The sequence below is a fragment of the Somniosus microcephalus genome, chromosome 13, assembly GCF_052327205.1.
Source record: "Somniosus microcephalus isolate GS21.2 chromosome 13, FLI_Smic_1.0, whole genome shotgun sequence".
NCBI classification, from domain to species: Eukaryota; Metazoa; Chordata; class Chondrichthyes; order Squaliformes; family Somniosidae; genus Somniosus; species Somniosus microcephalus.
This window is the reverse complement of record NC_140999.1, coordinates 43,549,202-43,577,124: the sequence shown is the minus strand read 5'-3', so window position 1 is coordinate 43,577,124 and position 27,923 is coordinate 43,549,202. Positions and strand designations below refer to the sequence as shown.

General features: G+C 47.5%; 1 protein-coding gene across 1 annotated transcript; it reads left to right on the top strand.

Annotated features, from left to right (window-relative positions):
* Positions 1-1,129: 1,129 nt before the first annotated feature.
* LOC147108280 (complexin-4-like) lies at positions 1,130-27,923 on the top strand. The gene is made up of 3 exons (XM_086004847.1): positions 1,130-1,404; positions 20,891-20,978; positions 24,250-27,923. Exons 1-3 carry the CDS (start codon positions 1,235-1,237, stop codon positions 24,466-24,468), a joined length of 477 nt encoding a protein of 158 aa, XP_085860973.1. The 5' UTR covers positions 1,130-1,234; the 3' UTR covers positions 24,469-27,923.

The window sequence follows — 27,923 nt, the reverse complement described above, 5'->3', positions numbered from 1 at the left end:
TGCGTAAATAAAAACTCCTAATTTCCCCTCTGGTTCTTTTGCCAATTATCTTGAATCTGTGTCCTCTGGTTTCTGACCCTTCTGCCACTGGAAACAGTTTTCTTTCTTACTTACTCTATCAAAACCCTTCATGGAATGTTTCAAATAAGCAGCATTGTCTTTGTTTAAATGTCGCAGATGTGAATGTGGCAACTCTTGCAAACATAAAAGCAAAGGGGTGGATTTTGTCAATGGAGACGCGTTGGGGGCGGGACTGCTGGTTGTCGGGTTTCAGTCCCGCCCCCAACGACATCTGGCCAACCCACACTATTTTCCCTTGATTGACATGGTTAAGCCTGCCCTGCGGGCGTACCGGCCAATTAAGGGAACGCCGGTGACACAGGACATCAGCGTATGATGTTTCATCTGTCAAAAAAATTTTGACAAATGAATTGTCAGCGTTTGGCAGCTTTGAGAAGCTGTCAAACACTGACAATCTCTGTTCTAAGGTGAGCCCTTGCACTGAAGGCTCACCAAAACCTCTTCCCTCAGCAGAAATCAGATGGCTGCTGCATCTGAAAATGCAGCAGCCATTCTGTCATCTCTGCTGTTGAGATGAGGAGCCTCCGGATCCCCAACAGTTGAAGCCTGCAGGAAGAAGCAAAGGTAAGGAAACTTTTCTAACACTTTACACTCACCTCACATACTTACCTCTCCACACTTGCACCCATCACTCACCTCCATAGCAGACATTTCGATCCCTCTCACCCCCGCAGACCCACTGTTCGTCTCGCTGACCCTGGCGAGGTTCGCAGCCGGTGGGAAGCCTGCACTTGCAGGGGTAAAATGGGGGTAAGCCTCAAAACTGCCTGTTAACGACCCACCTCCCGGGAAGATGGCACGGAGGCGGGTTGGGAGCAGGGTCGGTACCCGCTCCCAGTTTCTGTCATTTTCCGGGCAGTCCCGCCTCCATATCCGCCTCCCCAGGGCTGGGAAAATTCCCCCCAAAATCTCACCACTTGTGTGATACATTTTCCAAACACAGTTGATGGAGGTCCCTAAACCAGGGATAATGGGCCATCAGATCTGAGCGGAGAAGGAGCCCAATAGTTTACCGTGATATCTTATAATGATTTAAGCCGTTTAGCTCGATGTCTACCAATTACACCCAAGGCTTATCTGTCCTTCAGGCGCACTCTGCTCCAGCCAACAACAGCCTGCCTTCCCTCCCGTAATTAGACCCGTTTCTGCCAAAATGGCATTCTTACTCAAATCCATGATCAGTGAAAAAATTAAAAATCTGGGAATGGGAGGAGGAGGAGGAGGAGAAAAGGAGGAAAAGTCGGAGGAAGGAGACGGAAAGTCGACCCCAGGAATGACCAGGGAAGAGTTTGAGGAATACCAACGGCAGCTGTTGGAGGAAAAGTGAGTGCTACAACAGAGAGTAAAGGGATTGAAAGGGAAAGAGACTGTGGGAACTGGAAGGGCAGTTTTAAAGATAAACACGAGTTAGGATTAATTAAAAAAAAGTAAATAATACACAAACAAAGCAATATCAAAAATGAACACCGTGTATGCTTTAGTGAAATTCTAAACTTTACGCTAATTCACAAACTCTGAGGGGCAGTGGACGCATATTGTCATTAACTATTCAGAACAAGAGAAATGTAGTTTGGAAATACAGCACACAGCACTGTCTAAATCACTCCTTCGATTCTGTTAACGGGAAAGAAAGTTGTTTGCTTAGAATTTACAAACAGTGGCTTCTAGAATGAACTCTCCAAAAGCAGAATTTAACAGTTGTAACTGAGAAACCATTCAGTTGTAGACATCACAGCCCGAGCTCAGAGTGCACAGCAACTTAATATGAGCATTTTGGCCCATGCTCTTTGAAAAGCCTTGTCAAGCACTCACCCTTTTCATGTCTTGGCGCATCCATTCCAAGAAGTGAAATAATGCAACGTGGTAAATGCACTGGTGTGGTGCCGAGCCATACAGACAAGGATGGTCTCGGCTTCGAGCTCCAATCTGTGCACCGTGAGCAGATCTCAGCCGATCGGCCCCCATTTCATTTTCTCTTGTAATTGTTCCACTCCTTTCCCCCCCCCCCCTTTCCTTTTGTTTCTCTCTCACACCTGGCAGCTATCTTTTGCCCTGCCAGTACACTTTACACCCAATCCCAGCCTATTACCATCTCGTCTAGCTTCTAATCTCTTTTACTTCTTTTGTTTCTTTTATTCTTTTGTCCGATCGCAGCCCTGCCTCCGATCTAGTTTCTTTTCTTTCCAGTTTTGAAGAAGGGTCCAACCCGAAACGTCAACTCAAATTTCTCTCCACGGATGTTGCCTGACCTGCTGAGTTTTTCCAGCATTTTCTGTTGTTATTTCGGATTTCCAACATCTGCAGTATTTTGCTATCCTACCATTGACCTCAGTGTCCCTGAGCTAAGGAGGGGAGAGAATCAGCCAGGGTTCCCGCTTCTGATCACTGTCCATTGACCCTGGCTGGAAAGTTCACGTCTGTGGACGTCAGGCGAGACAGGATCAGGTTCAGCCATGATTGCCCCCCATGGTAGAATAGCCCGATGACACTCAATACTCGGTCACTTGGGTGAGGTACTGGAGGGTAATTGGCACCTTGTGTCAGAGCCTCCGAGGAGGGGGTGGGGAGGAGAAATCATTCAGGGTAATAACTGTGCTAGTGTAAGTGTAAATTAATTGGTACGAATCCTTGACTCCGCATAATTTCTACTAAAAATGCCCATTTTTGATAGTTCTAGCATTATATTCATTTTCTTATTATACTATCAAATGTGAAATCTTAAATTAGGCCCTGTATTTGTTTTTAAATGTCTTTCCATGTAACCCCACTCTGTATTTCAGCTTTACATTGAAAGCGTTGCGAGAAACCATTTCTTCTTTGTTTTCCCCCCTTTCTCGAATCTCTCTAATTTATCGATATTATTACTATGGCCAGTGAACTTTCTTCTATTATTCCCCCTAAGCTCCAGATACTCCGTCTACACAGTCTTCCTCCTCACTGTGTCTCCTACTCTAACTCATTATTTCCCAGGCCCTTGAAACTGCAGAACTCCTCACCTCCCTCTTCCCTCCTCCCCTTTTGCACCCTCGGCTGTCCTTCACCTGTGGTTGCTCAGTATAAGGAAACCCATTGTCTGGCAGCTGTAACAGAAGCCTGACAGCCCTGTTCACCTTAACAGTTACACAATTACAGTGTCTGAGCCTTTGTATATTTGAATTACCTGCAGTGACTGGCTGCTGTGAGGGGACACACTGCATTTGAGTCATGACATAGTTTATGTCAGGTCATACTGGCTCTCCCTCATTTTCAGTTAACAGAAATCTGTGCTTACAGTCCAGGGATAACTTTGCCTTGGGCAGACTATTTGACTATGGGAGGTGCCGCAGCCAAACCCGACCTTGTCTACACTCAACATCCACACACAGGCACCTGCCATCAGGTGTCACTGGATAGTTGTGGGTTCAAGTCCCACTCAGAGACCTGAGCACCAAATCTAGGCTGACACTCCAGTGCAGTACTGAGGGAGCGCTGCATTATAGGATGCAATGTTCCCTGTATTTATTTTTTGGGTGTGCGGCCTCTTTAAGGGGCTGAATGGCCCATTCAAACTTCCGCGCGCACGCAGCTTTTCCATTGAGAAACCTGCAAGTGGCCTGCGCGGGAACTTCAGACAGCCGCACAGCTAAACGGGAACTTCGGTAATAGGTGCCGTCTTTCGGATGAGACGCTGAACATCTCAGGTGGACGTAAAAGATTCCATAGCAATATTTCAAAGAAGAGCGGGGGAGTTATCCCTGGGGGTGTCCTGGCCAACATTTATCCCTCAACCAACATCACTGAAACAGATTGTCTGATCATTACCACATTGCTGTTTGTGGGTTCTTACTGTGCACAAATTGGCTGCCCCGTTTCCTATATTACAACAGCGAGAACACTGCAAAAGCACTTCAATGGCTGTGAAGCGCTTTGGGACGTCCTGAGGTCATGAAAAGCAGTGGGTTTTTCCATTCACACAGTCAGTGCCATTCTACATCAGCAAGTTTTTCTTTATATAGCGATCAGGAGTTGGAATCCTGAATCCTTATCCTCATCGGTTGTACTGCCTCCTCCACCATCGCAGCTGAGACCAGCCAACTCTGCACGGAGCAGAAATCAAACCTGGATCCTCCTGGCCCATGTGGGTGAGGTGGTGCTGAGCTCATAGAACCATAGACTGGTACTGTACAGAAGGAGGCCATTCGGCCCATCGACTGCGCTGGCTCTTTCGAAAAGCAATCCAGTTAGTCCCACTCCTCCGCTCTTTCCCCAGATCCTTGAATTTTTTCTCCTTCAAGTATTTATCCAATTCCTTTTTGAAGGCTACTATTGAATCTCAATACACCATCCTATCAGGCAGTGCATTCCAAATCCTAACCCCTCGCTGTGTAAAAAGGTTTCCCCTCATGTCGCCTCTGGTTCTTTTGCCAATCACCTTAAATCTGTGCCCTCTGGTTATTGACCCTTCAGCCATTGGAAACAGTTTCTCTTTAGTTACTCTAACAAATCTCCTCTTAGCCTTCTCTGCTCTAAGGAGAACAACCCCAACTTCTCCAGTCTATCCAAGTAACCTCATCCCTGGAACTATTCTAGCATCTGTTCAAAGTTTGTCTTTTATCCTCTTGCTTTGTCAGCTTAAACGTCCTGGCTCCAATTTGTTCTCCATCAGCCAAAAGGGTAGTGGCAGAGGCAAAGGGAGGCAGTCAAGATATTTGTTTTGGGTTAAGGTCACCACATTACAGGAAAGATGTGATTGCACTAGAGAGGGTACAGAGGAGATTTACAAGGATGTTGCCGGGAGTAGAGAATCTTAGCTATGAGGAAAGACTGGATAGGCTGGGTCTGTTTTCCTTGGAACAGAGGAGGCTGAGGGGAGACCTTATTGAGGTGTATAAAATTACAAGGGGCCGAGATAAAGTGGATAGAAAGGACCTATTTCCCTTAGCAGAAGGGTCAAAAACCAGGGGGCACAGATTTAAAGTAATTGGTGGAAGGTTTAGAGGGGATTTGAGGGGAAATTTCTTCACCCAGAGGGTTGTGGGGGTCTGGAACTCACTGCCTGAAAGGGTGGTAGAGGCAGAAACCCTAACCACATTTAAAAAGTACTTGGATGTGCACTTGGGATGCTGTAACCTGCAGGGCTAAGAGCTGGGAAGTAGGATTAGGCTGAATAGCTCTGTGTTGGCCGGCGCGGACACGATGGGCCGAAATGGCCTCCTTCCGTGCTGTAACTTTCTATGATTCTATGATTCTATAAGGAGTAGGGAGCAGGATCATAGCTAGCACTGAGGCCTGACTGGTCACTATTCCTATACCTTTACTGGAATGTGAGGCAACTGCGATGGGGGTAAGACTGGCAAATCATTCCCACAATGCAATGCAGTACAGATGACGTCCACGAAGCGTGCACTCTGCATTATGGGAAAATCATCCTGGTATGTAAGCTGGGTGAATGCTGCCTACAGATGGCATGCACACATGCTGGCAAGTACTTAGCTCAAGCATTGATAGAGTCTCTCTTGGCAATTTCACATTTCCATGGCCTATGTTGAGTTCTGCTGGACAGGAGGTGGCAGGGCCTATCCTGATCCGATGTGCCTGGGCCCTGGTGTGTGTGAGTGTGAGCAGTGGGATTTTCCATTCACACAGTCAGTGCCATTCTACATCGTGTGGAGATGCCGGTGTTGGACTGGGGTGGACAAATGTAAGAAGTCACACAACACCAGGTTATAGTCCAACAGTTTTATTTGAAATCACAAGCTTTCGGAGCGCTGCTCCTTCGTCAGGTGAAGTGAAGAGATGCATAAAGACACAGCTTATATAGTCAGAGAATAATGCCAGATGATTACAGGTAATCTTTCTAACTGCCATTTATCACACCTCGGCAGAGAGATAATCACAGCAATCAAAGGTGTGAATGGTGTCCAAACAGGTCAGTCAGGAAAACATTACATCAAAGAACAATGAGGTGGGGTCACAAGGGGTCAAATGTTGCAGATGCTGGGGTCTGTATGAAAAACAAAAAACAGACAAAAAAACATTTTTTTTGCTGGAAATCACAGCAGTTCCGGCCGCATCTGTGTAGAGAGAACAAGCCAACGACGACTCAAGTCTGGATGACCCTGCGTCAGGTGGGGTTACATGTAGTGTGACATGAACCCAAGATCCTGGTTGAGGCCGTCCTCATGAGTGCGGAACTTGGCTATCAGTTTCTGCTCTACGATTTTGCGTTGTCGTGTGTCTCGAAGGCCGCCTTGGAGAATGCTTACCCGAAGATCGGAGGCTGAATGTCCTTGACTGCTGAAGTGTTCCCCGACTGGAAGGGAACACTCCTGCCTGGCGATTGTTGCACGGTGTCCGTTCATCCGTTGTCGCAGTGTCTGCATGGTCTCGCCGATGTACCATGCTCCGGGGCAGCCTTTCCTGCAACGTATGAGGTAGACAACGTTGGCAGAGTCACATGAGTATATACCATGTACCTGGTGGGTGGTGTCCTCACGTGTGATGATGGTATCTGTGTTGATGATCTGGCATGTCTTGCAGAGGTTGCCGTGGCAGGGTTGTGTGGTGTCGTGGTCGCTGTTCTCCTGAAAGCTGGGTAATTTGCTGCGAACGATGGTCTGTTTGAGGTTAGGCGGCTGTTTGAAGGCGAGTAGTGGAGGCGTGGGGATGGCCTTAGCGAGGTGTTCGTCGTCATTGATGACATGTTGAAGGCTGCGAAGAACATGGCGTAGTTTCTCCACTCCGGGGAAGTACTGGACGACGAAGGGTACTCTATTGGTTTTGTCCCGTGTTTGTCTTCTGAGGAGGTCTATGCGATTTTTTGCTGTGGCCCGTCGGAACTGTCGATCGACAAGTCGAGCGTCATATCCCGTTCTTACGAGGGCGTCTTTCAGCGTCTGTAGGTGTCCATCGCGTTCCTCCTCGTCTGAGCAGATCCTGTGTATTCGCAGGGCTTGTCCGTAGAGGATGGCTTCTTTAACGTGGTTAGGGTGGAAGCTAGAGATTCTACATCAGCTACACTTCAGTCCAGTTCCTAACATGGAGGACGCTTCTGCTCCAAGATGCTCCCCCTAGTGGCCAGGACCAAGAACGGCTGAAATTGGCCCAGAGAAGGGCCAGACAAGGGCTCAGTCCCATTATAGAGGAGATGTTCTCTGCTGAACCATTATTGGCAAAACAGCAGCTACGGTGTTTTCACTAAATGTTTATCGAGGGTCTCGATCCCAGCCAGGGTTTCTCATCGAGGGTCACGCTCAGTTACGCTGCCGTACCGAATGTTGAGACACGGGTTTACACCTGTGATTCCCCCCACCCCCCGCCAACACTGAGTGTCTGATCCAGGCGTGCTGTTGTGGGCAGTTGCCAAGTGGAGGCCGAGTGCTTCTCCACAAGGAAAGGGGGAGAAAACGGAACCTGCAGGCCCTACAGTTTAATAGGGCCCTTTCACTTGCTCATAAGAACATAAGAACATAAGAAATAGGAGCAGGAGTAGGCCAATCGGCCCCTCGAGCCTGCTCCGCCATTCAATAAGATCATGGCTGATCTGATCCTAACTGCCAATCCACTATCACAGAACCATCTCCTGAATCTAACAGAATTAAACACACGAAATAGGAGCAGGATCAGGCTACACGGCCCCTGGGCCCGCTCCGCTACCCACAGGGCCATGACCGATCCGAACCTAGACTCATGTCCAAATTCCTGCCCGCTCCCCGTAACCCTTAATTCCCTTTACTTCTAGGAAACTGTCTATTTCTGTTTTAAATTTATGTAATGATGTAGCTTCTACAGCTTTTTGGGGCAGCATATTCCATGGACCTACCACCCTCTGAGTGAAGTAGTTCCCCCTCATCTCAGTTTTGAAAGAGCAGCCCCTTATTCTAAGACTATGCCCCCTAGTTCTAGTTTCACCCATCATCGGGAACATCCTCCCCGCATCCACCCGATCCAACTCCTTCACAATCTTATATGTTTCAATAAGATTGCCTCTCATTCTTCTGAACTCCAATGAGTAGAGTCCCAATCTACTCAACCTCTCCTCATATGTCCATCCCCTCATCCCCGGGATTAACCGAGTGAACCTTCTTTGTACTGACTCGAGAGCAAGTATGTCCTTTCTTAAGTATGGACACCAAAACTGTACGCAGTATTCCAGGTGCGGTCTCACCAATACCTTGTACAACTGAAGCAATACCTCCCTATTTTTATATTCTATCCCCCTAGCAATGAAAGCCAACATTCCATTGGCCTTCTTAATCACTTGCTGCACCTGCATACTAACCTTTTGAGTTTCGTGCACCAGGACCCCCAGATCCCTTTGTCCTTCAGTACTTTCCAGTTTCTTGCCATTAAGATAATAACTTGCTCTACGATTTTTCCTGCCAAAGTGCATAACCTCACACTTTCCAGTATTGTATTCCATCTGCCAAATCTCTGCCCACTTACTTAGCCTGTCTATGTCCCCTTGCAGGTTTTGTATGTCCTCCTCACTCACTACTTTCCCTCCCATCTTAGTATCATCTGCAAACTTTGATATGTTACACTCGGTCCCCTCCTCCAAATCGTTAATATAGATTGTAAAGAGTCGGGGACCCAGCACTGACCCCTGCAGAACACCACTAGTTACTGATTGCCAGTCTGAGAATGAACCATTTATCCCAACTCTCTGCCTTCTGTTAGATAGCCAATCCTCTATCCATGCCAGAATATTACTCCCAATCCCGTGATTTTTTATCTTAAGCAATAATCTTTTGTGTGGCACCTTGTCAAATGCCTTTTGGAAGTCTAAATACACTACGTCCACTGGTTCCCCTTTATCCACCCTATATGTTACTTCCTCAAAGAACTCCAGCAAATTTGTCAAACATGACGTCCCCTTCATAAAACCATGCTGACTTTGTCCTATTAAATTATGATGCTGGGATAGCTCCACCTCCTAATCCCACACACACATCTAGGCAGGCTGTGAATTGAGACCCAGAGGTTTATAGAGCAGCTTCTGCCAAGCTCGACAGGTGAAAGAAATGGGACTGAAATGGCCCTTTTCTGAGTACCACCCATACTAAGGGACACCTTAAACAGGAGCCAGCAACAGTATTGTGAAGATTCATTACTATATTCCATGTCGTTCATTTCTTCTTATATGCAAGCATCTCGACATTAAATCTTATTCAGGTAACGGCCTCAATGTCTCGGTGTTAAAATGCACCCCCCAGCGTGGTACTGAGCCACACAGGCCTGGAAGGGCCCAGTTTGATCGCCATCATTTGCCGTGGTAGCTCTCAGTCAAGGTGCAGGGCAGCAACAGGGATGTTACAATTGGGCTGAGTGGCTCAGGTAGGGAAGAATCAAGAAGGCTCCCACTCCTGATCGCGAGGCCGTGCACGTATGTAAACGTCAGAAGAGGGCAGGATTGGGCTTGGCTGTGTCGACACCGGCAGTCAAACAGCCTGCCGCCACTCACTGTCCAGGCAGCGAGGAATGGACAAGGTACCAGACAGGAGCCGGCATCTGTGGAACTCTTACCCTTTGAAGCGTCAGTGCCTTTGAGCGAGGAGGGGAGAAAGTTATAGGGGAAAACAGAATGAAGATGTCAGACTGGGATATTAGGGCTGTCATTAAATGATTAGGTAAATGAGTGAGCAGTTCCTTTCAGTTGGGTGCACGACTTGGGAAAATCCCATTAATTTGCAGCCCCTACTGCTTTCTCTCCCTAGTCCAACGTGATGCCATAGTGGTGGGAGGACTGAATAGCAGGAGCTACAGTGTTACCTTTAAAAGTAATGAATGCAGGTGGTACTGCTGCACTGTAAGTGTTACCATATACAACATAATATAATATAAGGTAACATAATATGATATAAAATAATAACAATATAACATAATTTAATATAATATAACATAACATTACATTATATAAAATAATATAACATAACATTACATTATATAAAATAATATAACACAACATAATATAATATAACTCCCCTGTATAAAGTTCGAGCCACTTCAATGAGAGAAACTATTACTAATTCCTGTATGGGATTCACCCACAACTTCAGTCCATTTTTGTTGTTGGAAAAAAACGCAACCTATATTCAAAGAAATACGGTAATTATAGTGCCAACAAACTGGGCTAAGTAACCTTCTATTTTACGAAGCAAGGTAACTAGTGCAATCCAGGATTTGAGGCTAAACTTTGACAGCAGCGGCTTAGGGTGAAAGAGCTTTAGCAGGATTTACCTGTGACATGGAGTGAGTAACCAGCCTGTGCACGAGCAGGGAGAGAGAGACAACAGATAAAGCAGAGCCCTTCACACAGATGAACCTTCAGTGTCAACAGGCAGTGCTGTAGTGCAGGGGTATCCAATCTTTTGCCTTTGTCGGCCACATAGGTGCATCCTGGGTCACAAAGAAATTTTAAAGTCAATAATTTGCATATCTCAAGTGACTGGTACTAGCAGTTATTGGTGTTCTGATTTACAATTTATCCACCTAAGGTGTCAGCGTTGGTTCAGTGGCAGCACTCTCACCTGAGTTAGGAGCTCATGAGTTCCTCATTCTCCAGAGCACACAAAAAAGGACTTGCATTTATATAGCGCCTTTCATGACCACTGGACGTCTCAAAGCGCTTTACAGCCAATGAAGTACTTTTGGAGTGTAGTCACTGTTGTAATGTGGGAAATGTGACAGCCAATTTGTGCACAGCAAGCTCCCTTAAACAGCAATGTGATAATGACCAGATAATCTGTTTTTTAGTGATGTTGATTGAGGGATAAATATTGGCCAGGACACCAGGGATAACTCCCCTGCTCTTCTTCAAATTAGTGCCATGGGATCTTTTACATCCATGCAAGAGAGCAAACGGGGCCTTGGTTTAACATCTCATCTGAAAGACAGCACCTCTGACAGTGCAGCACTCCCTCAGTACAGCACAGGAGTGTCAGCCTAGATTTATGTGCTACAAGTCCCTGGAGTAGAACTTGAACTCACAACCTTCTGACTCAGAAGGCAAATGTGCTACCCACTGAGCCACAACTGACACTAATCTAGGCTGCCACATCAATGAAGAAGTGCTGCTCTCTCGGAGATGCCATTTTTCAGATGAGTTGTTTAACTGAGGCCCTGTCTGCCTCTCAGGTGGACGGACCAATGGCACAATTCAAAGAGAAGGGACGTTCTCTTGTGTAAGGGTTTGGGGCTTCTTTAAACTGGTTTAAAGTAATTTTCCTGGTCTTGCAGCCTTTGCCTGCACATCAGACCAATTCCAATAAAACCAATTTTAAAACAGCGGTTTCGAATCGCTACCCCACCTTCCAATTCTGACTGCAGGGCTTATAATTATTGATATTAAAACAGACACGTAGTTTGGATGAGAGAAAAAAATCAAGTTTTATTAACTAAAAGAAACTATAATCAAAATATCAAACTATCCCACACGAACACAGTAAAATTGTAAAACTATATAACGGGGGGTTGCAGATGGCGAAAACGAGGGATACAATGGCTACAATGTTATTTAAACAATCTTAGCAATTCCCTTAAATCACCATCCCCCAAACTCCTTAACTAGGTTGCTTTGCTGAGGAGTCAGAACACCCTGCTCACCTGTGGTCCAGCGCAGTAAGAGAGAGAGAGCTAGCTTCTCAGCCGCTATCTTTATACCTGGTGCGGCCCCTGCCGTTCTGCCTTGCAAGGGCTGTGTGCAAAATTCCCCACCCAAAAGGGTCCAATACACAAGAGAAAGCTGTGATTGGCTAACTCAAAGTGGTTAGACTGGGTTAATGTGTCTTCCGGAGCTCCCTGGGCTGAAACAAAAGGGAGATACAACTGCTCTATTGTCCAGTGCTGGGTGATTTAAAACCCATTCAAACGTTAAACGTTTTCCATTCAAGATACAAAAGTCTCTTCTGCAGTTTAGATGTATCCACTCGATATACAAACAAATGCTAATAGCATTCAATTGCTTTGTAAACAAAGCATTGTCCTTTGTCTTCGGCCATGTGGTGACAGCCATTTTTATCCCTGGAAATTTAAAAGCACATCGCCCAGGGATTCTTTAATCAAAAAAATGAATCTTCAGAACTGTAAATTATTGCGAATTCTTACAGTCCGCCCTTGGATACTTCCAGCTTGCTTGTAGTATCCTCTTGAAGAAATGAGCAATGATTTCTGACCCCCCACAAACAACCATCCCCTGTATATTCCTAATATCTATCTGCCACTGATCCCCGTCCCGTCTATTCCCCTTTAATTCAAGAAAAAAACCATGGTACGGTTGGCATCTTACAGATACTTCAGTTTTCAATAAGGGGTCTCATACCCCTACACTCTTGTAAAATTATACAGTGTAAACCAAATTTACAATCACTTTTTTACATCATAAGTTATTACAAAATGTTGCAATCTTAGTTATACAATGTAATCAAAATGATCCCAAGCACGGAGAGGGTCCTACGCCTCTGCTCAACTTGGGGCTGTAACACAAAATACAAAAAATCATTAAACAACATGCTTAAATGAACCCCGATCATCACGTGCCGATGATGGGTCGCGAAATTCGAGTGGGCATTGCTCCTCCCACTCGGGCAGTAAATGTACCTTCCACCCCCCTTTGATCGTCTTAAACTTTAAAACAGGCAGAATGGATTTACCGACCAGCCTGCACCGCCAGCCCCAAACCGTTCCCTTGTCCCTTTGTGGAGGCGGGGTACCCCTCACTTTTAAATTACCTTGGCACAGACCGAGACCGGGGAGTATAGGATCTCATGACTCCCAGTCCCTCCCCCTCCCGACTTCCCTCGACTGGCTGCAGAAAATGATGGGTGCCTGTGTGGCGGCTCTCCCTGGCCCCACACTGATCCGGCCACCCACTCATCCTTCCCAGCCACACTTATCCTCTTTGCCCGTGGGCCCCCGGGTGAGTACCTCCCTCCCCCGACCGCACCCACGCGACTCTTGGGCCTCCCCCTCCTCTATACAATCATACCCGGGCCATCACCACCCACCCCCGGGGAACGTGGCCCTATCACAAGGTGCCCGCGCTTCCCCATCGTGACTCTTCAACAGCGAGGTCTCCCGCAAGTGAACTTCGGTCAGGATAGTGCTGGGTTGGGGGCCGTGCCCCATCCAGCTGGGGCCATCTCCTCCCCGTAGGAGGAGTAGGCAAGTTCCTCCGGACTCTGTCCGGTTTTTCCCGAAGACCGCTGCGGGGTCTCCTGGATTCGTCCAGTGGCGAGGTGATCCCCAACATTCCGTATCTTCATTCGATGTCCAGCTCGGGCTGGGCGAACATGGCTGCTTCATTTTCCAATCTCCTGCAAAAACTTAAAAGGACATGCAGCTAGGTCTCACTGACCTGCTGCCTTCGGTGGAGACATGGTCGGGTCCCTTGACCTCGGACCAAAATACAAACATTCGGCACACATGTAAACTTAAACTCTTTGCACTTTAACTTGAAACTAGTTAAATCAACAAAACTTAAAATACACCTTTGGTACACGCTATATTCACACACATAGCTATAATACAAATGCCGCCCGTCTCCGGACGGCCAGTTTAATCTCTGGCACTGTCACAGATTGCTGCTGGCTGCAGCGAAGCTGGACTGCCTCCTGTCTCTGGTCCCTCGCAGCTTATGGCTGTTGAGTGGGGACCCCTGTTCTCTGGCTTCTCCCTGGCTCAGGAGACCGCCCTACTCCACTGTAAAGTGGGTGACCATGCTTTCTTAGGCTGGGGCACCCGCTGAGACCTTCTGAGGGGTGTCTCTCTGGGGGAAACTTTGGCTGGCGAACCCTGAGCTTGGGTCACAGCCCCAGCTGGCTGGGAACCTTCTCCCCCATGTCCAAATAGCCCGCACTGTATAATGTACCTGGCAGCCTGCCGGTGCAAATCTCTCTCTGGGTTTGTCTGCTTTTCCCTGGAAACAAGTCACAGTGCCTGTCTTTACAGGCGGTGAACTTGAACTTGCATGGACAGCAAACTCATGTTCCCTCACCCAGGTGGCTTTAACTGGGGAATTTTGGACCTGCCTTTTTCCTGGGGCCAAAACTATCCCCTGTGTGCCTCCCTTGTCCCGGATTTCTGCTACTGGACCTGCTCTACAGGTGTCCCAGAACTCTCCTTTCCTGTTCCCTGGCTTAAACAGCTTACTCTGAATATGAATGGCTCCTCCCCCCACACAAGCCACAGTGCTTGCCTGTGAACTCGAACTTACTGTGGGCTGAGGATTCCTATTCTCAGGCTCACTCCTCACGGGTGGACTGTACCTCCGTTGTTGGAGAGGGTACACTGGTCCTCGTCCCCACCTGCCTAGCGGGACCTGCTGGTGTTCTTCTACCACCCCATTGTCCACCCCTCCTCGCTGCCAGAGCTCCTCAAGACTCGGAGCTGTGGGCTGCGGTCTTGGGGTCTCTAATTCCCAATCCAGCACCGTTCTGGGTGCTGCCTGTGGGATGGTTCTACTTGGGCTGCCAGTAAAGTCCGGCTGACCTGCCTTCAGGCTGATCATGCAAATCATTCCCTTTGATGCCTTTAAAGCCATGTTAAGGCTTTCTATCTCTGCCCTACAGGGGCCATGATCTGCTTCACCAAACCTGGCATTCTCTTCCCGCAGTCTCATCTCATTTTCCCTGGCCTCAGTGATTTGGTACTTTAGGAATTCTATCTCGTTTCTCACATGGCTCTCTCTCTCGCTAGCTTCTTGGGTGAGGTGTGCATTCTCCTCTTGTAGCCTCATCTCTCTGTCCCTCGCCTCTGTGACTTCCTGCACAAGGCGCTCTATAAATGCCTGGCATTTTGTGACCTCTAGTGTGAGGTGTGCATTTTCTTCCCGCACCCTCATACCACTAGCTCTGGCCTCATACACCTCTCTGAGGCGTTCTACCTCCGCCTGGCATTTTTCAAGCTGGGACTCCCAATTCTTGGCCTCTTTAAACTCCTCCTGCTCTCCCATCTCACCCTTCCTAGCCCAGCCACCTATACCCCGATAGGTCAGCTTACACACTGCCACTACCTTCCGCAGGGCTGCCCACAGACTGAAAGCAAGAAAGACAATAACTGATGCTTTCTCTAGATCCAGACCACTTATCATATCAAAAACGGCCTGCAGTCCTGCCCACGGTCGCCATTGTAAGGGTTTGGGGCTTCTTTAAACTGGTTTAAAGTAATTTTCCTGGTCTTGCAGCCTTTGCCTGCACATCAGACCAATTCCAATAAAACCAATTTTAAAACAGCGGTTTCGAATCGCTACCCCACCTTCCAGTTCTGACTGCAGGGCTTATAATTATTGATATTAAAACAGACACGTAGTTTGGATGAGAGAAAAAAATCAAGTTTTATTAACTAAAAGAAACTATAATCAAAATATCAAACTATCCCACACGAACACAGTAAAATTGTAAAACTATATAACGGGGGGTTGCAGATGGCGAAAACGAGGGATACAATGGCTACAATGTTATTTAAACAATCTTAGCAATTCCCTTAAATCACCATCCCCCAAACTCCTGCTAGGTTGCTTTGCTGAGGAGTCAGAACACCCTGCTCACCTGTGGTCCAGCGAAGTAAGAGAGAGAGAGCTAGCTTCTCAACCGTTATCTTTATACCTGGTGCGGCCCCTGCCGTTCTGCCTTGCAAGGGCTGTGTGCAAAATTCCCCACCCAAAAGGGTCCAATACACAAGAGAAAGCTGTGATTGGCTAACTCAAAGTGGTTAGACTGGGTTAATGTGCCTTCCGGAGCTCCCTGGGCTGAAACAAAAGGGAGATACAACTGCTCTATTGTCCAGTGCTGGGTGATTTAAAACCCATTCAAACGTTAAACGTTTTCCATTCAAGATACAAAAGTCTCTTCTGCAGTTTAGATGTATCCACTCGATATACAAACAAATGCTAATAGCATTCAATTGCTTTGTAAACAAAGCATTGTCCTTTGTCTTCGGCCATGTGGTGACAGCCATTTTTATCCCTGGAAATTTAAAAGCACATCACCCAGGGATTCTTTAATCAAAAAAATGAATCTTCAGAACTGTAAATTATTGCGAATTCTTACACTTGGTGTCCTGCCTCAACCAACAACACAGAAACTGATGATGTGGTTATCTATCTCACTTCTGTTTGTGGGATCTCGCTGTGTGCAAATTTGCTGCGGACATCCGCTGCCCGGACAGGCTTGGTGTCCTGGATCACGGTCATCTGCTCCATTCTACAATGGGAACAACAAATGGAGCCAGGAGTGGATGAACACCTCCCACCATCCGATGGCGCAGAAGCAGGAGAGCACCAATACCAACCTGCAGCTGGAACTCTTGGGCAGCAGGTTCAGCTGAACTAATCCTGCACACTCCACCCCACAATAACAGTCCTGGACAACATCCCTCCCAGTCCTTCCGCCCTGCAGTAAAGTACTTCTGACCACAGGCCACCATTGATATCCATGACCTCTGACATTGCCAGGTCAGCAGCTCCGACAGACACACTCTGCTGCCAAATGAATAATTCCAACCCCTATTACACTTTAATGGCGTACACAAATGTTATGAAACAAAATGATCGCCCAGGTGTTAGTCTATTGTACCTGCCATTGCTACAACAACAACAACTTGTATTTATATAGCGCCTTTAACATAGTAAAATGTCCCAAGGCTCTGCACAGGAATATTAAAAGACAAAAAATTTGGCACCAAAACACATAAGGAGAAATTAGGGCAGGTGACCAAAACTTGATCAAAGAGGTAGGTTTTAAGGAGTGTCTTAAAGGAGGAAAGAGCGGTAGTGAGGCAGAGAGGTTTAGGCAGGGAATTCCAGAGCTTAGGGCCTAGGCAACAGAAGGCACGGCCACCAATAGTTGAGCGATTATAATCAGGGCTGCTCAAGAGGGCAGAATTAGAGGCGTGCAGATACCTCGGGCGATTGTGGGGCTGAAGGAGATTACAGAGGTAGGGAGGGACGAGGCCATGGAGGAATTTGAAAACAAGGCTGAGAATTTTGAAATCGAGGCATTGCTTAACCGGGAGCCAATGTAGGTCAACGAGTACAGGGGAGATGGATGAATGGAACTTGGTGCGAGTTAGGACACGAGCAGCCGAGTTTTGGATGACCTCAAGTTTACGTAGGGTAGAATGTGGCCGACCAGCCAGGAGTGCATTAGAATAGTCATGTCTAGAGGTAACAAAGGCATGGATGAAGTTTTCAGCAGCGGATGAGCTGAGGCAGGGGCGGAGACGGACAATGTTACGGAGTTGGAAATAGGCGGTCTTAGTTATGCTGCGGATATGTGGTCGGAAGCTCATTTCAGGGTCAAATATGACACCAAGGTTGCGAACAGTGTGGTTCAGCCTCAGACAGATGTTAGGGAGAGGGATGGAGTCAGTGGCTAGGGACCAGAGTTTGTCACAGGGACCGAAAACAATGGCTTCGGTCTTCCCAATATTTAATTGGAGAAAGTTTCTGCTCATCCAGAACTGTATGTCGGACAAGCAGTCTAACAATTTAGAGACTGTGGAGGGGTCGAGAGAAGTGGTGGTCAGGTAGAGCTGGGTGTCGTCAGCGTACATGTGGAAACTGATGCTGTGTTTTCGGATGATGTCGCCAAGGGGCAACATGTAGATGAGAAATAGGAGAGGGCCAAGGATAGATCCTTGGGGGACACCAGAGGTAACAATGCGGGAGCGGGAGCGGGAAGAGAAGCCATTGCAGGTGATTCTCTGGCTACGATTAGATAGATAAGAATGGAACCAGGTGAGTGCAGTCCCACCCAGCTGGACGATGGTGGAGAGGCGTTGGAGGAGGATGGAGTGGTCAACCGTGGCAAAGGCTGCAGACAAGTCAAGAAGGACAAGGAGGGATAGTTTACCTTTGTCACAGTCGTTTTGGTACTGTGGCAAGGGCGGAAGCCTGATTGGAGGGATTCAAACATGGAACTGTGGGAAAGATGGGCACGGATTTGGGAGGCGACAACACGTTCAAGGACTTTGGAGAGGAAAGGGAGGTTGGAGATGGGGCAGCAGTTTGCAAAGACGGAGGGGTCAAGGGTTGTTTTTTTGAGGAGGGGGTGATGACGGCAGATTTGAGGGAGAGGGGAACATTACCTGAGGAGAGAGAACCGTTAACAATGTCAGCTAACATGGGAGCCAGGAAAGCAATTTGGGTGGTCAGCAGTTTGGTAGGAATAGGGTTGCTACTCAACAGTTCTTATGAGCTGCCCCCTTATTGCCTTCAATATGGGAGGTAGAAGGCTGCTGACGCTCAGAGAAGGGCCCTTGAGATGCTCAAAGTCAGCAACTTCTAGGAGCTCGGGCCTGAGAGTCCAGCTGCAGACTGCAGCCTCTTGGCTGCTGCCGGGCATTCTGGCCCTGCTGCCTTTCTGGGGCCTTTCGAATGAGACCCCATCTGCCCTCTCAGATGGACGTAAAAGATCCCACGGCAGTATTCAAAGAAGAGCAGGGGAGTACTCCCCGGTGTCCTGGCCAATATTTATCCTTCAACCAACATCACTAAAACAGATTATCTGGTCATTATCTCATTGCTGTTTGTGGGAGCTTGCTGTGCGCACATTAGCTGCCGTGTTTCCTACATTACAACTGTGACTACACTCCAAAAGTACTTCATTGGCTGTGAGTCGCTTTGGGACGTCCTGAGGTCGTGAGAAGCGCTATATAAATGCAAGTTCTTTCCTTTACCAGGGCGGGCATTGGTTGGTGGGGTGGCAAGGGAGCACATGTCCTCTCATCCTGAGAGGGGGCAGCATGTGCCACCCCCATTGTGCTACTACCCCCGACATGGGGCTGTGCGTAGCACTCCCACTGATCCGTGGGAGAGCAGATTGCAGGCGAATTGATCCCCCTGTCTGAGATGGTGGGGCCCAGGGCCAGCACGGTTCCCTATCTGGTCTGTTGTGTGTGGTGTCCCTGGGGATCTCTACAACTAACAGCAGAGGGCCTGGGACTGATCCCTGGGGATCTCGATAACTGTACAGTTGTCACCAATAGTTAGCCCCTGGGTCCTATTTCCCAATTAATTAGCAATCTAGGTTGCAACATCAGGATCGAAATTGAATCTCATTTTATGGCCGTGAAATTTACGGGGCCAATGACCAATACAGAATCGGACCATTTTTCAGGTATCCCTGGTAACCACAGGCGTTCGGCCCTTTAGATGTGCAAATGAGGGGCCTAATGCTTGTTTTAGGCCCCCTCTTGGAAATTGGCCATTGCAGAGTGGAGCAGGAACGGGCCTGCTCTGCCCCAAATTACATAAGAACATAAGAAGTAGGAGCAGGAGTAGGCCATACGGCCCCTCGGGCCTGCTCCGCCATTCAATAGGATCATGGCTGATCCAAATCTAGACTCACGTCCACTTCCCTGCCCTCTCCCCGTAACCCCTAATTCCCTTATCTGCTAGGAAACTGTCTATCTCCATTTTAAATGTATTTAATGTTGCAGCTTCCACAGCTCTCTGGGGTAGCAAATTCCATAGATTTACTACCCTCTGAGTGAAGAAGTTTCTCCTCATCTCAGTTTTGAAAGGGCAGCCCCTTATTCTTAGATTATGCCCCCTAGTTCTAGTCTCACCCATCAGTGGAAACATCCTCCCCGCATCCACCCGATCAAGCCCCCTTACAATCTTATATGTTTCGATAAGATCGCCTCTCATTCTTCTGAACTCCAATGAGTAGAGGCCCAATCTACTCAACCTTTCCTCATACGTCAACCCCCTCATCTCCGGAATCAACCGAGTGAACCTTCTCTGAACTGCCTCGAGAGCAAGTATATCTTTTCTTAAATATGGAAACCAAAACTGCACGCAGTATTCCAGGTGTGGCCTCACCAGTACCCTGTATAACTGCAGCAAGACTTCCCTGTTTTTATATTCCATCCCCCTTGCAATAAAAGCCAAGATTCCATTGGCCTTCCTGATCACCTGCTGCACCTGCATACTAACTTTTTGTGTTTCATGCACCAGGACCCCCAGAATTCTTCAGCCTCTGCTGCGGCCTGAGCAGCAGCAGCCGCCAGCAATAGGTTAGTTTGTTTAAAAATAGTGTTTTTGAAATGTTCCTGTGGAGCCAGGAGGAGCAGGAGTGCTCGCCGACTCCACAGTATCCTGATCACCCCCCTCCCTTCGTTGCTGCTCCACCCGCCCCCCCCCCCCAGGCACTATTCAATATAATATGTGATACTCTTAATTCATCGCCTCAGCTTGTTTCCACCATCTCATCATTCACATTAAAAAGCTCGACAGTAAAAAGTCACCTTCCTACTCATTGAAGGCATTGACACCTGCTGGGTACAGTTCCACAGGCACCCCCACCCTCCATTACCTCAGCCAAGTGGCCATTTTTCAGATGTGAACTGAGCCACACGAGGGGCGTGTCAGTAGACCATTTGACTTTGTTAGTCCGATCCACACAGTGCACTTTACCCTCTCAGGGACATTGTGGCCAATTGTAGCATCCCAATTGCTACTCATAGGAGCAGGAGTAGGCCATTCAGCCCCTTGAAACCTGTTCTGCCATTCAATTTGATCATGGCTGATCTGTACCGCAGAGATCTAAGACCTCTTAAATCAGTGACAAATTAACAGCAATTCTGTTAACTTATAAGAGCCGACTGAGCTGGAATTGAACTCAGGTTTCAAGAGGTGAAAGGGCAATGACTGACCCACTGCACCACCCAGACGCATATTTCTGACAATAAGCAGAATCGTACCCTATCTGAATCTTTTTCATTGAATTTGATTTGCAGATTAAACAGAACCAAAGCCAGGGCAGGGAAGGAAGAACCAAATCAAGCCTTGGACTCTGTGTCTTAAAATATCATTTCCTTCCCATTCCAGAATTGAACGAGACAACACATTCACCCAGAAAAAAGCGGAAAGGGCAACAGTTCGATTGCACATGAGGGAGAAATACCGGCTAGCACAGGTAAGGTATAGGAAATGAACCTAGTGTCACAGATAATGTATAGGAAATGTGCCGACTGTCACAGGTACAGTACAGGCAATCTATCAATTGTCACAGGTACAGCTCAGGAAATGTACTGACTGTCACAGGCAGAGTACAGGTAATATTCCAGCTATCACAGGCATAGTACAGGAAAAGTACCAAATGAAACAGGTACGGTGCAGGCAAGTAATAGATGCAGTACCGACAATGTACTGACTGTCACAGGCACAGTACAGAAAAAACATCGACTGAAGCAGGTACAGGGACATGTGCCAACTGTTGAGGAAGTTGGGAAGCGGTAGAAACTCCTGCTCCCCTTCTGGCTCAGTAGGTAAATGCAGTGCCCAATGTGGCAAGGAGCCATCTGGGCCAGTAGGTCCAAACTCTGATACCTGGTCAGTGCGGCGTTAGACAAGACAGCAGTAGGGCTGCTACAATTAGCCTCCATGCTCCTTGGCTAGGGCCAGGAGAAACCAGCCAGGCTTCCTGCTGACAATCACTGTCTAGTTAACCCTGCTGGAGAGTACAGTTGTGGGTGTTAGGGGAGGACAGGATAGGGCTCAGCTCTGACGCCCAACGTTCACGCCCAGGCGTCCCTGGAGACGGCGCACGCGGTGTCCACCGGCCTTCCGCGACCGGTGGGCACCAGAGGGACTGGAGTGCATCATCACAACCGGAAATAGAATTTTAATTTAATTTGTTAAGTTTCCCTTAAACTCTTTTGTTTATTTACAGTCTTTATTGGTTGTGCCCCTTTAAAAAGGGGGCGCCTGCTTGACTTTTAATAGGCAATTGCCTGTAACAAGAAGAGTCAGCTCTGGCACCCTCCCCAGTCCAACAGGCTGCCGACACTCATTGGGTGAGGTAGCGGAGGGTGGCCAGTATCTGGAACCTGTATCACAGCGAGGTTCAGGAGAGGTGGGGAGACAATTGGAAACAAAACATATCGACCAGCGGGAAGGTTTTTGTAATAACAACAGAAAATACTGGAAACACTCAGCAGGTCAGGCAGCATCCGTGGAGAGAGTAACAGAGTTAACATTTCAGGTCTGGGACCCTTCATCAGAACTGGAAAAGGCTGGAGATGTAACATATTAAGCAGGTGCAGAGGCTGGGAAGGTGGGGGAGGGGAGGAAGGAACATTCTGTGCTAGGGTAGGAGGCTGGAGAGATAAAAGGGTCGATTTCCTGGAGCCGTCAGGCGGGGTTTCAGGTGTGTGGGGGGGGGGAAATCCCGAATTTGGGGGTCCCGACACCATCCCGCCCAAAATCCCGCCCCACGCAAGTTTCAGGGGTGGCAGGTACCCGTCCCGCACTGGGACCCGCTGAAACCAGGCGGGAAGGGATTAGTGCCAATTAACTGCCTGTTAACAGCTAGTTAACAGGCAGTTTTTAGCCTATACCCTATTTTGAGGGGTTTCGTGTGGGATTCCCAACGGCTCCAAACCACACCAGGTTAGAGCATGCGGGCCGTCGGGTTGAAGGAGTTGGAGGGATCGCGATGTCGGTGCTCAGGTGAGTGATGGGTGCATGAGTGCAAAGGTAAGTGTGTTTGGTGTGTCTAAAGTGTGTAAAGAACTTTTACTTACCTGTACTTACCTTAATAGCCTTTCTTCCTGTAGCCGTCGGGAGCCCATCACTCAGCCGGCACTGAAAGCTGAACGGCTGCGATCTGTGAAAAATGACAGCCTTCAGCTTTGAGTGCTGCTGAGAGTTCTAACTGAGTCTGTGCAGAAGGACTCATGTTAGAACTCAGACTGCCAGTATTTCGCAGCTTCAAACAACTTTGAAACACTGATATTTCATCTGTCAAGAACTCTTGACAGATGAAATTTCAGTCTGTGACGTCACCTGTTGCCGGGTGGCCCTTAATTGGCCTGCTGAGCCCTCTCGGCGGGCTCAACAAGGTCAATCAAGGGAAAATCGCGCGGATTGGCCGGACGTCGAAGTAGGCGGGTCTAAAACCCGAAAGTTGTAGTCCCGCCTTCTTCCCGACAGCTTCAGGAAAATCGACCCCAAAATGTTGCAAATGGGGATGGCAAAATCATAAACAGCCTGAAAAATGGGGGCAGGGGTTATAGTCTGAAATTGTTGAACTCAATGTTGAGTCCTGCCTCTGCACCTGCTTAAAATCTGTTACTTAAAATCTCTAGCCTTTTCCAGTTCTGATGAAGGGTCCCAGACCTGAAACATTGGCCCAGAAATTAGGTTCGGGGGCTTGCCGCGCGTGCAAGCCCCCGATGTGCACTTACCCGGCGCGCCGACAGCTGAAGCCTGGGACTGCTTGGAATTCCTGTCACTGGCCCGGTTCAGCTGTCGGCGCGCTGTGCTTGCCTGATCCAGCGGCGTAGTTAGTTCGATGTGCCGGCTGGGATCAGGTGAGCACTGGGCAGCCAATCAGGGGAGGGAAAACTTCATTCATGAGTTTGATAGTAAGAACTGTCAAACTCATGAAAACTACGGGTGCCCAAAACACTACTTAAACTTTAAATAAAATTTTAAAAAACATCCCACTAATTAAATGAACTATAAATAACTTTAAAAAACTATTTTAAACAATTAATCAAATTTTTGAAAAAAATAATTTTTTAAGAAATCGGGTCTAAAAATAAATTTACCTTACTGTAAAGTCCTTAAAAACAATAAAGCTGTGGAAAAAATGTTATAATTTTAAATAATAGACCACTTACCTTAAAGAATCAAGTCCTTACGTCTCCTTTTTACATTTCTAAAAAGTTCAGGCCCTTACACACGGGCAAACCTGTCAAAAAGAAGGAAGTTCAACGCGTGCGCGCAGGACGTTGGACCTCTGAACCCCTTGGAGGAAATGCCGGTTTCCCGCGCATGCGCTGTGCATGCTGAAATCCGGCACTTCCAACGGGCCCACGCGTGAGTACCCCGTCCGTACTCACGCATTGGGACCAGAATTACTGGCCCGTTATGTTTCTCTCTCCACGGATGCTGCCTGGCCTGCTGAGTGTTTCCAGCATTTCTGTTGTTATTTCAGATTTCCAGCATCCACAGTATTTTGCTATTGTATTGAGGAAGGATTTTGTCTTGAGTTCCTGGCAAAGAACCCCCCCACATCGAGAGCCTATATCAAGAATACAGGCGCATGCTTGGTTCACAGGCACATGACTTTCCACCCATTAATCTTCCAATCTTAAGTGAGTCGTGGAGGAGGGCTGGGGTGCAGCAAGGGACGTTATGGGTTAACATAAGGCTTTTTTTCTTCTTCCTGCGCTATTCAGAATGACAAGGATGACAGTCATATCCAACTGGCAGGGGGCGATGTGGATCTACCCGAGGACTTGGCGAAGATGGTGCAGGCGGACGAAGATGAGGAAGAAGCCAACGATTCATTTCTGGGGACCATTCAAAACATGGACTTTGACACCATCAAGACCAAAGCCCAGGAAACAATCACTGAGATAAAACAGACGGCCGAGGAAAAATGTTCCGTGATGTGACGTTGGTTAAATCTGTGAAGTACTGAAGCTCAGTTGGATGAGATTTCCCCATTATTATGATTGGTGTTACGAGGCCAATTCTCAGGCACTGGAACCAATAGGGAAACAGGTTAACACCCTCTGCACGTTTTAGTTGCTTATCCTCCAGAATTCCATGCTATATGTTTGGGGAGGGATCTCAAAGTCAATCTGCCTCTAACCTCCCTGGACGTAGATAAGTAGAGTGGGTCCAAATGGAAAGGCATCAGGCAAGCAGGGACTCTGCCTGTGTGCATTGCTTATTAGTTTGGTTTGGAGACCCTTAAGCATAGTGATGGGTTTCTGTGCATGATCAAAACAAAACTCTTCATTCATCTCCTCAAACTGCCCTAACCCCCAGTGTTATACGGTTCAAAGCACTCTCTCCGTACATAGCTCGGGTTTGGAAGGCTAGAATTGTACAGGGTGTTTTTTCGCGGTTCCCTAGACGCAGTGTGAAAATTTTGCACACCCACCGTGGATTCCCAGCCACAACACTGATGATGATTGGTTAGCTAGGTTTTTACTGGAGAGCTGGTTGTCAGATCATCCAGTATCACACCCAAGTGGCCATTCTTCCTGTAGCAGCCTGTACAGTGATTGTCGACCATGGGGGGGTGGGGCCAACACAGCCGAGCCTGATCCTGTTCCCAGCCAATCTTCACACACTTTCCGCCGTTGCAGTGGGGGGAGGGAGGCGTCTCTGGATTGTGATTAGGAGCGGGTACCCGGGCTGATTTTTTACCTCTCTTTAGCCCATGGGTGCTGCAACCAATTGTAGCACAGCTAATTGCTGCCCCTAACAACACAGACATGAGGTGGAACCTACTCACTTGTCTGGTTCAGTCCTGCAGCAGGTGGTGCTTTGACCACATGACCTCCACTCTGCAACCTCACTGTGTTGAAATGGCGACTCATCACACCATCTCCTATTCTAACTCATTCTACCACAGGACCTCAAAACAGTGGAATGCCTCACTTCCCCTAGTCTTCCCTTCCTTCTACAAGTCACAGCTTTTTAAACCCCTAGCTTAGTGCCACCTAATCACTGCTTTCAAAGTCATGGGTCTGGACAGAGTAGATAGAGACACTGTTCCCTTTGGCAGAAGGGTTGAGAACCAGAGGACGCAGATTTAAGTTGATTGGCAAAAGAACCAAAGGCGACGTAAGAAAAAACTTTTTTACTCAGCGAGTGGTTAGGATCTGGAATGCACTGCCTGAATGGATGGTGGAGGCAGATTCAATCACAGCTTTCAAAAGAGAGTTGGATAAGTACCTGAAGGAGCAGGGCTACGGGGAAAGGGCGGGGAGTGGGACTAGCTGAAGTGCTCTCGCAGAGAGCTGGCACGGGCTCGACAGGCCGAATGGCCTCCTTCCATGCTGTAACCATTCTATGATTCTATGATATACCTCACGTTCTCAACCATGGCCGTGTCCTGCACTCGGGGCCTTCGCCTGGGTTTCTCATTAAAGCTTGCACACACCAGGGCTTTGAGTCTGTCCTTCTCCATCTCATCGAAACAATACAGCAATACACAATAAAAAGGATTAAAAATGAGAAAGGAGCAGGTTTGTTTTGAAAAGGAAATCTTGTGTTCTATTACTCATGTCTTTTTACTAAAATATTAAGCCCTCAGTACATGAATCCAATTTACTGGTTCTTTTTCCATTAATAAAACATCGAATCCTATGCCTCCAAAAGAGGAAAGAACCACAGAGATCCTCCCTTGTTCATTAAAGGGAGAATCTTTACATGGGTATGGGGGAGTCCAGTGCATAGACACCGCTCTTCCACCTCTAGGACCTGGGTTCAATTTCAGCCCAGACAGTAAAAGTCTCCTGTCAGCTGGCTGTATGGGTCCTACTTGGAATGAGTTTGAGCTCCCTCAGTCCAGCATGGGGCCGCTTTAGAAAACTGTGTTATGCGGTGGGCTCAGAGCAGCGGGAGCAGGGCAGTGAGAGTGGGGTTGGGACAATGGAGTCAGGGCAGTGGGAGCGAATCCAGGGCAACAGAGTCGGAGCAGCGGGGTCGGGGCAGTAGGAACAGGGTAGGGTGCTGAAATCTCTCACTGACCCTGCATTGTTAGCAAGCCCGCCTGGAATGCAATCCGGTTCTGGGTGTGTGAAATTCTCCAGCACCATCATCCCTGCCCTTGCTCAGCACAAAAGTCATGAGGAAAGAAAATGAAGATACTGGCCAAGTGTCTGGCAAAGTGATCAATGAACAGAGTTTTCACTGTTAAACCTCACACACTGAACTCAGGTGAATATCCAGTTTGTGATTCAGGAAAATGATTACACTGAAAACTATTTAAGATCTGTAGTTTGTGGTATAAAAGCTTTGTACCTGATTACCTCCATTCAGCAACTTTGTACATTTGATTTTTGGTTTCACTTTGAATGGTTCTCTACTTTCTATTGTGAATATAGAATAAATAAACAATGTTAGTTCAGCCCTGAATTTTGTTTTTATGTATTTTTATTTATACTCATCAACTTGATACAGTCACTGTCAGCATCAATCATTCCAACAGTACTGGATAGATGCAGAGTAAAGCTCCCTCTACACTGTGCCATCAAATACTCCCAGGTCAGGTACAACATGGGTTAGGTACAAAGGGAAGCTCCTGCTACACATTCCCTGAGAAGTTCATCCATTACCACTTCAAACCCAAATGACCCGCATAGTAGGACAGGAGCCCCTGTTTCTCACCCTCTCACATCTCTTCTTATCAGGCTGACTAATTATCTTTGCGAACATTAAACACTCCCCCACCGCCCGCGCCCCTCCAACCATGAAGCATGTCAGCCCACAGTGTCACCATTTAGTTTGCAGTCACCTTGAGGTGATGGTGTTCCTAGTCACTGGCTCTCATTTTGCAGGCTGCCTACAGGACTTTGATGGTTATGATAGTCCTCTTTACTGTGTCAGGCAGCCTGGCTTGTCTGGAGGGCGTTTAGAGACCTGTGAAAGCTTCTGGTGAAATGAGACTGCATTAAATAAAAGCCATTTAACTTTTACAGTAGTTTGGATAAGTTTACTTGTTGGCAAAAAATCATTCCATGTGTGACATGTAAAACGATTGACCACATCAATCTCTGCATTCTTGGCTTTCCCATTGACTGGATTTCAATCAATGAAAACTCAATTCTATTTACCTAACCCTATGCTGATGTGGTGAGGTGAAGAGGGGTGGGTGGAGGCTCATGTGGAGCATAAACACTGGCATGGACTAGTTGGGCTGAATGGCCTGTTTCTGTACTGTAAATTCTATGTAAGTTGCTCCCACTTCCAAAAAGGACATTGGGAGCCTGGATCTCAAATATTGAAGCAAGGAAGTAAAAGATTAGTGAAGAAAGAGTTAATAGATGATGGCTTAGATAGAAAAAAGATTAAGGTAAAAAAGGACAGATGGGATAACAAAGATAACAGGATG